Here is a 13,777-nt window from a genome sequence, read left to right on the forward strand (position 1 = left end):
CAGATTTTCGAAGCTATTTTAGTGGTAAGATGTCGTAAAATCACAACGACGCATGTTATAGGCTACGACGGTTTTGCAATATCGCAGCGCTAAAATAGCTTCGAAAAAATTGGGCCCTCTTTAGATAAAAATGCACTTAAAAGATCCATTTTTGTTTTCGGTACAAGCATTCAGTGAAGCTGCTGTGCCTACTGACGTAGCCGCGCGGAATTCAGCTCAGTTGGGTGAGTGCTCGCTTGAGGTGCTGGCATCGCAGGATCGAACCACAACGGTGGGTCAGTTCAACTGATTTTTTTCTTTTTCTTGTTCCAACCAGTGCACCACAACTGGTCAAAGTCCGTTGTACGTGTTTTTTTTTGTTTTTTTTTGTGGGGAAAGTGCATATAAATGATCCCTTTCTGCATTAGAAAAAAATGAAGCGGGTTTTCTCTGATGACTAAAAAAGAAAGAAGTGTTTTATTTAACGACGCACTCAACACATTTTTTTATTTACGGTTATATGGCGTCAGACATATGGTTAAGGACCACACAGATTTTGAGAGGAAACCCGCTGTCGCCACTACATGGGCTACTCTTCCGATCGGCAGCAAGGGATCTTTTAATTTGCGCTTCCCACAGGCAGGATAGCACAAACCATGGCCTTTGTTGAACCAGTTATGGATCACTGGTCGGTGCAAGTGGTTTACACCTACCCATTGAGCCTTGCGGAGCACGCACTCAGGGTTTGGAGTCGGTATCTGGATTAAAAATCCCATGCCTCGACTGGGATCCGAACCCAGTACCAACCAGCCTGTAGACCGATGGCCTGTCACGATGCCACCGAGGCCGGTACCTCTGATGACTACGTCTCAGAATTACAAAATGTTTGACATCCAATAGCTGATGATTAATAAATCAATGTGCTCTAGTGGTGTCGTTAAACAAAACACTTTTATATTGCAGTTGAACAGATTAACAAGTAGCACGTGTGGACATACTACTCTCAGTAACGTTAAAGTTGTGAATTAAAACAGTTCATTTCATTTTTATTTTATTTTTTAAATTATATTTTGTTGGTGTTTTGTTGTTGTTTTATCTGGATTGCAGGATAAATAAAATAGCTGGTTTCTGTCTCAAGATATTGGCTTTATCCTGCTCAGGTCGCATTCGCCAATTCCAACCAACGCAGGATAACGCCGATATCTTACGACAGTTATTCTCTGTATCTACGACTAAACAACAATTCGTATTACTAACAACAGTACAAGTATTATAGTTTGAAGTATACATATTTAATTTTCCGTTCGTCCGCACAATGCTGGATCGTTTGTAATCGTGTAATGTTCAGCGTAAAATAGAAGCTAAACACATGTAAATATTAATGTACGACTGGTATAAATGCTAGTCGCAAACGTAAACTTACATTGTTTTGTCAAATTCACTCCAGGGCCCCGTTCCACAAAGCGATTTTAGCCCTAAGATCACTTTAAGAGCATAGCTACCATATGCTCTTAAGGTGATCTTATGCGGTTGTCACACAGTCACGATTTTGCTCCACGATCACCTGACGATGCGAAAAGTGAAAAAATCACGAGTCCCTCGTGAAAGGTCTTGGATCACTTGACAGGCTCTGATATAGGACTTAAGTGGTCTTCGGTGTGTCTTGAAGGACGTGAGAAGTCGGCAAACTCTCACGAACATTTTGACCATGCTCAAAACAATCGTGAGAGTCAGCCGATCTACCTTCGTCGGGTAACGGACGCCAATCCGTCGTCACCTGCTCTTAAATAGTCGTGACGGTCGGGAGCCGCTCGTTACATCATCTTAAAGTGGACTTAATGGTCGGACATGGTCGCAGGTGTTTTTATACTCGCGGTGTACACGGTTGTACCACGTGATCCACTCTTCTTGCGCACGAGTAGCTCGCGAGCCGCTCGAGAGCCGCTCTGATTGATCGGCAGTCCCACTGATAGGTCGCCAACAGATCGCAAGTAGGACGCGAATGAACGTGAATTGCTCTGATACGTCAGTTGACCGTGTATAGCTCGTTTGTAGCTGGTGTATAGCTCTTGACAAAAGTGAGTTGGACTTCACCTCGTGGCATTTTTTTTATTTTGGCGCCACATTTCCTACGTTCTCCCCGCGATTTTTTTTTTTTTTAGATCGTCATGGTCGTGAGCTGATCGTGAGTTTAGGTCTCGAATGTGTGACACCGCCTTTAGGGAAAGAAAGAAAGAAGTGTTTTATTTAACGACGCACTCAACACATTTTATTTACGGTTATATGGCGTCACATAGGCTACTCTTTTACGACAGGCAGCAAGGGATCTTTTATTTGCGCTTCCCAGAGGCAGGATAGCACAAACCATGGCCTTTGTTGAACCAGTTATGGATCACTGGTCGGTGCAAGTGGTTTACACCTACCCATTGAGCCTTGCGGGGAACTCACTCAGTGTTTGGAGTCGGTATCTGGATTAAAATTCCATGCCTCGACTGGGATCCGAACCCAGTACCTACCAGCCTGTAGACCGATGGCCTGCCACGACGCCACCGAGGCCGGTCCGCCTTTAGGGCCACAATCGCTTCGTGGAACGGGGCCCAGGGCTCCATTTTACGAAGTGATCTTAGCGCAACGATCACCTCAAGTGCATTACGATATTATGCACTTATGGTGATCGTAGTGCTAAGATCGCATCGTAAATGGGGCCGATGTTAAATGGGATTGGTATAAACTGTCCATCAGTATATCATTGTGAATGATGACCTATTGCATGTTCATGACAGTCTGGTGCTTTTCGAAATAAATATCTAGGTACAGAAAAAAAAGGTTTTCCCTAAGGACAGCATTACATGTTTTCGAATCTCATCATCCGTTTGCAATAATTTCATAGACATTGAATCAGATATGCTTTCCCCAGACTACATGCGATAGTTGGCGAAGTAAAGAATATGAAAAGATGAAATAGGGTAAACTATCTCCAGAGAAATCACCAGTATTGTTTCCGAACGCTGAATCCAGATATCATGCCAGAGAAATTAGATATTGATACACTCATCATCCATCTTTCACTGAACCGTGTCGCAGCTAACTATAGAGATGAAATCAGTCGGAAAAACTCCTCCAAAACACACAAATAAAATACATATCCAGTTTGGATTTACTTTAGTAGAACGTATTTGTAAGATTTTTTGTTTTGTTTTTGTTTAACGACACCACTAGAGCACATTGATTAATCAATCATCATCTAGTGGATGTCAAACATTTGGTAATTCTGACTCGTAGTCATCAGAGGAAACCCGCTATATCTTCCTTAATGCAGCAAGATATATTTTATAATAACGCACTTTCCCACAGACAGGATAGCACATACCACGACCTTTGATATACCAGTCGTAGTGCACTGGCTGGAAAGAGAAATGGGCCCACCGACGGGGATCGACCCCACACCGACCGCGCATCAAGCGAGCGCTTTACCACTGGGCTATGTCCCGCCCATATATATTTATAAGAAATCACAAAGGTTCTTATCTGCTCACAGCCTCCCCCCCCCTCCCCCTCCCCCCATCCCGAGTCAGGCCACCGATCTTATCGGAGGCAGGACTCAGGATGGGCGTGTTCGAAACCCTAGTGGTATACGGGCACGTTAAACTAGATATCTATCTATCTGCTCACAGTATGATGGAGATTATATGTGGTTAGATAAAAGAGTTTGTTTTGTTTAACGACACCACTAAAGCATAGTGATTTATTAATCATCGGCTATTGTATGTCATACATTTAAACATTTTGAGATAAAGTCTTAAAGAGGAAACCCGCTACATTTAAAAAAAAAAATTTCATTAGTAGTAAGAAATCGTTTATATGCATCATCCCGCAGATGGGACAGCACATAAAACAGCCTTTGATATACCAGTCGTGGTGCACTGGCTAGAACGCGAAATACCCCAATGGGTCCACTGATGGGGATCGATCGTAGACCAACCACGCATCAAGCAAGCGCTTTAACACTGGGCTACGTGCCGCCCCCCCCCCCCCCCCCCGTTTTGTATCACGTAGCTTTGCAGTCTTGGGTGACACATATTTTTTTCTAAAATTGAAGGGTAAATGATGGGTGTGCAATCATTCGAAGTAATCTACGTGATACCCGACACCCAGTTTTGGGTAACAGTGTAATCGCCACATACGATTGTGACATCTATAAAGCCTAGGAGAGATTTAATGATCCCAGGAGAAATCAACCCTCCTGCCACGGAACCCTCCACTGGCGACGTCAGAGGTCGGATCCGTGGTAGGCGTGCCTGAACCTTCGTGGATATGGGCACGTTAAACGAGCTTCCATTCCATTCCAGGAGAAATCAAACTTCACATTTTTCTATACAGTTAAATTAAAAAAAAAAAAAAAAAAAAAAAACAATCTGAGTATAGAGGTCTAAATACAGGTCTAATTGCTTGATTTAATGCGTTTTAAAAATACGTATTGTTATTTGTATTTTATTTATTTATTATTATTATTATTTGTACTATGCTATTCAGGAAGGAATGAAAAAAATGTTTTATTTAACGACGCACTCAACACATTGTATTTACAGTTATATGGCGTCGGACATATGGTTAACGAACACATAGACATTGAGAGCGAGAGAGAGAGAGAAAAAAAAAACGCTGTCGCCACTTCATGGTCTACTCTTTTCGATTAGCAGCAAAGGATCTTTTATGTTCACCATCCTACAGACAGGATAGTACATACCACGCCCTTTGTTACACCAGGTGTGGAACACTGTCTGAAACGGGAAATAGCCCAATGGGAAGTTATTCAGACGATGGTGATTTAAAACTGAGACTTTGCTTTCAGGTGCTGTTACATGTTTGGATATAAGTCTTTGACTATCAGTGGCGGGGGGGGGGGGGGCAGTGACATGAGGTGGAATGCCAAGGGAACTTTGGGGAAGGTTTGGAGGGGGATCGTAAAAAAATAGAAATTAATATATAATAAATTATTGCCCCTGCCCCTTCCCCCCCCCCCCCAATCCGCCTCTGACAATCCTTCAATACTATAGTTTGACTCCGTAGCAATTCGACTGTCAGTCGTTATCATAAAGATACCGCTTTCAATATTACAAGGGATATCATTGGTTAAGGTTAATACCGTCTTTCCATCGTTTTGGTGAACATTCTGGACATTAGAACTATGAACGTGATGACTGTAGGTTGTGTTCATGACGGGTGCAACCGGTGGGGCAGGATATGCTTACCTTTCGTGAACACCTGATATCATCACCCAAAAAAAACCCCCCCCCCCCCCCCCCCCCCCCCCCCCCCCCCCCCCCAAGTGATTCATGATTCACGAGTGCATGCCATCACAGTGTTATATATATATATATATATATATATATATATATATATATATATATATATATATATATATATATATATATATATATATCAGGCTTCGACACTAAGGTACGTCCGAACGACATTGTCTAGTAAACAGCTGGTTCGGTCTAGTCATAAGTGTTTCTGAGTAGCCCGACTGGTCGTGTTGATAATTTATGAGCGGTGAATTAATTTGCCATCCAGTGATCCTACAAACATTAATATTTTCCATTAAACTATCGCCACGAAAATACCAGGTATTCTAATTAGACGTGATGCAGTGGGCAGTGAATAACTGAACAATCCCGACTGGTGCTAACTGCTGACGAATCCGATATGGAAATGTTTGTGGAGGGTGACATTCGTCACAACTCGGTCGATTCCATTGATACCGGAATCGACCGAGGTTTGTCGAATAAAGAGTGTGCGTTTGCTAAATTTAGTACGCATAGATCTATGTTGTAAATACTATCAGCGAAAACAGTATTATTGTTTCTGCTTGATACTTTGGTACATATTTTTTTTGGTCCAATAAATCGAATAAGGTAATAAAAATGCAAAACATACAATAGTGTACGTTCTTTGAATATACATGTTTCGGGTTTTTCAAATATACGACAATTGGAATATATATACAGGGTTCGACGTTAACTTTATTTATTACTAGACCAGTGGACTAGTATGTCTTAAAATTTACTAGACCTGACCTAATGTCAACTAGACCAAACTGCTGAATGACAAAATATACCTAATCAGGGCTAATTCGTTTTCATATTGTTCTTTAGATTCTGCCTTACTCTTTCTTTTCTTGGACAAGTCAGTTTCAGACGGGTCTTTGTCAGATGAAAACCCATATTTAAACAGGTCCATTTTTTGTCTGCTCGAATACGACCGTAACCACATGTAAATAATTCGAAAACGAAATCAATTGTCGTATAATTTGAAAAACCCGAAACATGTATATTCAAAGAACGTACACTATTGTATGTTTTGCATTTTTATTACCTTATTCGATTTATTGGACCAAAAAAATAATGTACCAAAGTATCAAGCAGAAACAATAATATATATATATATATATATATATATATATATATATATATATATATATATATATATATATATTCCATCGAGCTCTACCTTGTGCAAGTGTGAGTTTTCTAAGCTAGTCACCCCCGGTTCCATCCGGTTTGCATAGGCTTTTGTCTTTTTGCGTAGTCGATTTCTTTCATTCTTTCTTCTTCTTCTTTTTTTCGTCCCCCCCCCCCCCCCCTTCTTTATTTTTCTTCATTTAAATGGTTGTTAAACAATTTTAAAAGATAAGCACGCTACCTCGTTACCTTGGCAGCACAGATCTCTAAGATCATATTCACTAAGTAGTGTTCATTATCTTGTAACCAGGAAGGGATCGGTTTTCCAGTCAGGTCACTGAATCAACAACACAGATTGCTAGTATCCACAATAGGTTTCCTCCATTACAGATACAACATTATATGAATAACACCAGGGCCCGGTCATACAAAGCACTCGTAACACATACGTCAGACGTACGCCACACATTATGTATGGTGTACCTCTGACGTAAGTGTTACGAGTGCTTTATGTTACCGGGCCCAAGAGTTTGGTTTCATTTAGGATTGCGCTAGAGGCAGTAACTGGTAGAAATTCGGGGTAAAATTGCCATTTTTGTCCATACTTAAGACAATTATCTATAATTATAATGATGGTGATGATAATGATAAAACACGGTAATTATAATAATAACAATATCACGATAATGATGATACATCGATGATTATTAGGCACACATTGTAACGGGTAGGGATTCATGGTAAAGTTGGTATTTTTTGTCCATGCTTAAGATAATTATCTATAATTATGATTTTGATGATGGTGATGACTATTACGACGATGATGATAATAATGATACCACAATGATGATGAAATACCCAGGGTCGATGGTAATATATTTTGGATTTTCTTAAACATTAACCTATTGTTTCATTAGGGACAAATTGTATCTGCCCGTAATCCGCATGCGTATAAGTGTGCATAATGTACAATGCATTGATACCGAAAGGGGCGTGACGTAGCCCAATGGTAAAGCGCTCGCTTGATCCACGGTCGGTTTGGGATCGATCCCCGTTGGTGGGCCCACTGGGCTATTTCTCTTTCCAGCCAGTGCACCACAACTGGTATATCAAAGGCCGTGGTATGTGCTATGCTGTATGTCGGATGATGCATATAAAAGACTCCTTGCTACTAATGGAAAAATGTAGCGGGTTTCTTCTCTGTGACTGTCAAAATGGCCATATGTTTGATATCCAATAGCCGATGAGTAACAAATCAATGTGCTTTAATGGTGTCGTTAAACAAAACAAATAAACTTGCTTTGATACGCAAACGCGTACAGTGAAGCATAAACCGAATCTACTTGACCTCTTTGCATAGAAAGTGGTTGGTAATAAAGAAACATATATATATATATATATATATATATATATATATATATATATATATATATATATATATATATATATATATATATATATAAACTGAATCTACTTAACCAATTTGCATAGAAGGTGGTTGCTACGAATTACGTATAACATTACTACACTAGGCTCTGGGGCAGACGTCTGGCTATCCAAAGATCGGTCCCGGGACAGACAAGCTCGAAACTGAACATGTTTATGAGCATGTTTAAAAATTACCTGACCTGACTGCACTAGGTACACACCTGGAAAAGAGACGTGGAAAAGTGTTGCTAAGGCATTTTTGGGGTGGAATATGGCATACAGTTGTTTTTGTATGATTTGGACGTGCTGATTCCAGAAATGCTGTATACCAAACTGGCTTTTGTGTTTTTTAATCCCCTAAAGCCCCAAAACAAGATTCCCGCCATATGTTCTATAAGATTGCATTACTTCTCATCTAATAGAATAGAATATATGTTTAACGACACCCCAGCACGTCTCATGCAATTGAGACATTATCGTCATCTCATATTTGGTTTTGACATTTGAAGCACCCAGTAGTTCAATGTAAGCAAAATCAAATATGCACGATAAAACCTTATATTGAAAAATGGAATTTATGCCTAAAAGGTCATTCATACTGATATTTCCACATATGTGACAGCACATACTACGGTCCGTGAAACATGAAGCATTGATTTAAATGGGGCAAAAACCATTTGTTTCCACCAGGAATCGATCCTAGAAGATATTACTCTTTAATGCTACTACAAATATATGATAGCGACGTCGACGCGGTGGACTACTGTTCCTGAGTTTTAATTATTAAAAAAATACCAACTCCGATCGCCGTTTGACCTGTTTGAATTGTGCAGAGCAATAATAATCTAGACAAGACTGGCATCGGGTCTAATCTGTCACTAGTACTATTTATGTTCGTCGCCTTATCAATAATTCAAGTGCTCAACTGGGTTTTTTTTTTTTCTCTTTTCAGAGCGAGAAGTGACAAACGTTAAACTATCTGCAGGAATTGCAAGACGAGCGAGAAAGTGTCGCGGTCGACAACTCGTAATGAAACCCCAAGACGGTTCACTCATTTGCTTGTTCCGGTAATTGCAATTAATTTCCGAGCTTTCCAACCCGATGTCGCCATCGCCCATCGGCGTAACAGGAAGCCCGAGGAAGCCACGTGACGTGGATTAGTAATTCCGCCCGTTACTCGCCACTATCATCTTCCAACAAGCGTAACTAGAAGTCTTCTCGTTTTAAATTCAAAAACTTACAATTTTTACCAATAGAGACTCTGTGTTATATATTCAGCAACTGTTATTTCTTTATTAATTTTTATGAATTATTTTATCATTACTACTAGAAAAAAAACACCCTGAATTTTAACAACCCTTTGTCTCCCACTGTGGAAGTGTGGCATTGCTTTGCAGTCTGAAGACAAATAGTCTCATAAAGCGAAGTCATACAACATGGAATGCCATTTCCGGCTGACATTTCAGTGGACATGGGAAAAATAGATCGGTTTGGAAAAGAGGTCCCATGGATATTACGCCTGCTTGACTGATCGGTTATTCCCCCATAAACTGGATACGTTGTGGAAGTCCTACATGATTGTGTATTGCAATGTACAGCAGTTGTAAGAGTTTTTTTTCTCTTCTATTTTCGCTCGTTCAATGGAACTATATTCTGAAGTTTGGTCGTTGATGATTTCTTCACGAAAATCTACCACTTCTTATTCAAACTTCAATTGAGCACAAGTTCTTTGTTAGAAAAGGAAAGAAGAGACAAAAATTGTGTTCAATTATATGAATGTATTGCTTCAAACCGCGAAATTTCAATGACCGCTCCTCTGCTCGTTGCTGCTTCCATCAAGGAAATCTAGTAGTCGTTACTGGATGTGTTTGAAAATAGTTTAGTGGCCGGTCATACAATCGCGTTCCATTACTGATTCAAAGACTGCTAGGAAATATGGAGGCTTCTCGAACAGCACTAAACCATCTTTACGACAGAAAACAAATCCCCAGTTAGTGTTCGTATTATATTGAATGAGCAACACCTTTTTTGTGATATTCCTGGAAGAGAATGGACTTGCTCAGTGACACCTGGAGTGTGGCAATACCCTGGCTACGATAACACCATGGAATAACCGTGATGTATTGATTTCTAAATTAAATCCAATACTACAACCAAGAACTGGACTTGTCTGTGTGTTATCATATTTAAAACAAAAACAAAGAAAAATATCAAAATTGAGATCTGTTTTCTTTCGCATCACTTTGTTGAATTCGTAGAAAATCGCCGTTTGTCTTTTGCTGATTCTACAACTATTCATGTGAAAGGCGTGTACCACTGTGCAAATATGAAACCTTCTGTATGACAGGAAAAGATGGACATTATCGCGTGAAATATAATGTATGTAGAAACTTCACGAAAACAACAAAAACGACATAGGTTATGTTGTTTCGTAAGGCGGTTGTTCGAAAATCATTGTAATTCGTGAATCGAAAAACCAATTTCAGGAAAAGAAAAATTGGAGACCAGCTAAGTTAAAAATGCAGATTGTCTCGTTTGTCTAATTGATTCATCGACCGACGATTCTTTCCTTAGGTCTTCGTTTTTCGTTTTGTTTTAATTTTGATTTAATTCCGCACAAAGACAATTGTCTAGTTCCTAAACAAATATGGCCATGAATTTCACCAACTTCTCTCTGGTGAATTGCACACAGGCCGAGGACACGGACAACCAGGCCTATTCCGAGTTCTACCACACGGCCCGGATGGTGACGGGACTGATTTTGTATCCGTGCATCTGCTTCCCGGGTTTGATCGGGAACTTCCTGACCGTCATTGTGATGTCTCAGAGGAATATGCGGTCGTCCACCAACGCCTTTCTCAGCGCCCTGGCCGTCTCCGACGCCGTCAAGCTGATCAACGACATCCTCTACTTCATGGTCATCATCTTCTACAAGACCGATTCCATCATGGGCAACAGGGCATACGGATACCTGTATCCCTACGCGCACTTCATCTTCAGCCTGTCGGTGTGTGTGTCTTCCTGGCTGACGGTCTCCGTCGCCGTCGAGCGGTACATCATGGTATGTCACCCGACCAAAGCGCGGGAGATGTGCAGCCGCACGAGGGCCGTACTCACGTGCATTTCCGTTTACGTTCTGATGACGCTCGTGGCGCTGCCGTCTGCTTTCCGCTACCGCACGCACTGGTGTTGGGACGAGTCGTTGAAGTCCACAATGTTGGAGGTGGATTTGACTGAACTGTGGAGCAACGAGGCGTTCGTAACGGCGTACACGTGGGCGCAAAACTTGCTCCGGTCCATCATCCCACTCATCGTGTTGGTTGGCCTAAACGCGTGCATCATCGGCGCTCTCCGGAAGTCGAGAGCCAGCAGGCGGAATAACTCTAGACACCGCGTGACCATCATGATGATAATGGTGATTGTTGTGTTCATGGTGTGTATTACCCCAGATGCTATAATGTCGACAGTGTTCGGGTTTGGATACCACGAGGCCGGGCATCTAGTGAAAGGGATTCGGGAGTTTACGGACACACTGCTCGCCCTGAACGCTGCATCTAACTTCATTATCTATTGCCTCTTCAACAAAGTGTTCAGACAGTCGTTCACTAAGTGGTGTTGTCCGGAGCAGAAACCCGCAAAGTTCCAAACCGAACTGGACGAGTCACAATACAGAAGGCTTTCAGGGGCCAAAGCGAAGCAAAGTGCTATTAAGAACACCAATTTATGTACAGCTGAAAACAACACATGAATATTAATTTAACTCATAACGTGCTTAGTGCATTAATTAATTATTGCCACTGTATTCTATTTAACTCCCACTGACAATACATGAATGTTAATTAAAAGGATACTATTATATTGCATTAATTTATGAATAATTTCGCTTAATATAACACTAAATCAGAGACATAAATGGTAAGTTTGCTAATATTAGCCACAAGGGTTGTTTAAAGCGATGCCGCTGAATTTGTTGTCATTTAAATATGATTGCGGCTAAGGAGACCTATTTTAAAGATCATTACACCACGCTTAGATTGGGGTTTTTTTATTGACAAAAGTAGCGAAACGTCATTATTGCGTCATGCAACGTCACTTAGGTCCTTTGTACAAGTCCATTATCTCATAAACTTGCTCCTTGTGTGCATATTTAATGCACACTTTCGCTGTTGTGATGTTTTATTTAACGACGCACTCAACACATTCTATTTACGGTTATATGGCGTCGGGCATATGGTTAAAGACCATACAGATATTGAGGGAGGAAACCCGCTGTCGCCACTTCATGGGCTGCTCTTTTCGATTAGCAACAAGGGATCGTTTATATGCATCATCCCACAGACAGGGTAGCACATACCGCGGCCTTTGATATACCAGTCGTGGCGCACTGGCTGGAGCGAGAAATAGCGCAATGGGCACACCGACGGGGATCGATCCCCAACCGACCGCGCATCAAGCGAACGCTTTACCACTGGGCTACGCCTCGCCCCTGATTGACAAGAGAAAAACCCTCATGCTGTCGCACTGGGGAAAAGTTAAAGTTTGTTTTGTTTAACGACACCACTAGGGCACATTGATTAATTAAGCATCGGGTAATGGATTTCAAACATTTGGTAAATGCTGACACGTGATCGTCAAGGGAAACCCGCTACATGTTTCCTAATGCAGCAAGGCATCTTTTATATCCACTTTTCCACAGACAGGAAATCACATACCACGTGATTTGGCCATGTGTGGTGCACTGGATGGAACAAAAAAAAAAAGAATTGAGGACTACCGGCTATCAATCAGAATTTTAAACGTTTGCAATAACGACGCATACCACTTGATTGCTTTCACAAATAACATGATATTTGCATTTGCTTTCTTCGAATATGAATTTCTATGATTAAGGTCTAAATGCACGTTATGAAGTAATATCCAGTATTCATTTATTTCCTTTCATTCAACTTATTTTCGTGCTTATATCCAATTAAGGTTACAGCACGCTGTCCTCGGCACACACCTCATCTGTCTGGGCTGTCTGTCCAGGACAGTGGGTTAGTTGTTAGTGATTACCGGCCTCGGTGTCGCAGTAGTTAAGCCATCGGACTACAGGCTGGTAGGTACAGGGTTCGCAGCCCGATACCGGCTCTAACCCAGAGCGAGTTTTTAAGGATTCGATGGGTAGGTATAAGGCCACTACACCCTCTTTTGTTCTCTCTCACTAACCATTAACGACTAACCCACTGTCTTGGACAGACAGCCCAGGTAGCTGAGGTATGTGCCAAGGACAGCGTTCTTGAACCTTAATTGGATAAAAGTTGAAATGAAATGTTAGTGATTAGTGAGCTGGAAGAGGGTGTAGTGGCCTTACACCTACCCAGTGAGTTGTTAAAACTCGCTCTAGGTGGCAACCGGTACCGGGCTGCGAACCCAGTACCTACCATCATTATGGCCGATGGCTTAACCACGACACCACCGAGGCCGGTGAATCCAGTATAAGCTCATTCAAACATAAGGTCGACCAGAAATACACGGAATATATAGATATTTATTTGATAGGCAAGAGAACGTAGTTAATATTTAATCTTAATAGTGGAAATGAGATGCAGTTATACAGGCTACATGTAGTACCTGTTAGCCAATCCACATCATTTGTTTATTGATTTTGTTTAAGGTTTGCTGGTCAGACATGTGTTACAGTGGCAAAGTCAGGAATATCGCTTTATGACTGTTTCGAAAATATCACTTATAATAGTTTATTAGATGTCTTTGACAACATCACGCATAGCAGTTTAAGTTGCATTGACAACATCACTAAAACAGTTAAGACATGACCTTTGACAACATTGCATGTAGCAGACAAGATTCAATTTCAACGCCACTGAAACTAAGAATTCAGACCATTTTCCATCATCAACTATGTC

At 41.1% G+C, this 13,777-nt stretch overlaps 1 protein-coding gene across 3 annotated transcripts in view; it reads left to right on the top strand.

The window, feature by feature from the left end:
* The window catches only part of LOC121385559 (FMRFamide receptor-like), a 141,013-nt gene extending 129,286 nt beyond the window's left edge, over nt 1–11,727 (top strand). For 2 of the 3 annotated variants that reach the window (XM_041516275.1, XM_041516274.1), the window contains one exon: nt 8,824–11,727. In XM_041516275.1, the coding sequence (XP_041372209.1) occupies nt 10,519–11,619 (1,101 nt within the window). In that variant the 5' untranslated portion in view covers nt 8,824–10,518 and the 3' untranslated portion in view covers nt 11,620–11,727. Of the gene's footprint in view, nt 1–199; nt 272–8,823 lie in introns of those variants that run through there. The other variant, XM_041516277.1, reaches the window with a different exon arrangement.
* The last annotated feature ends 2,050 nt before the right edge of the window (nt 11,728–13,777 follow it).

This window comes from Gigantopelta aegis, chromosome 11 (assembly GCF_016097555.1).
Source record: "Gigantopelta aegis isolate Gae_Host chromosome 11, Gae_host_genome, whole genome shotgun sequence".
Lineage (NCBI taxonomy): Eukaryota > Metazoa > Mollusca > Gastropoda > Neomphalida > Peltospiridae > Gigantopelta > Gigantopelta aegis.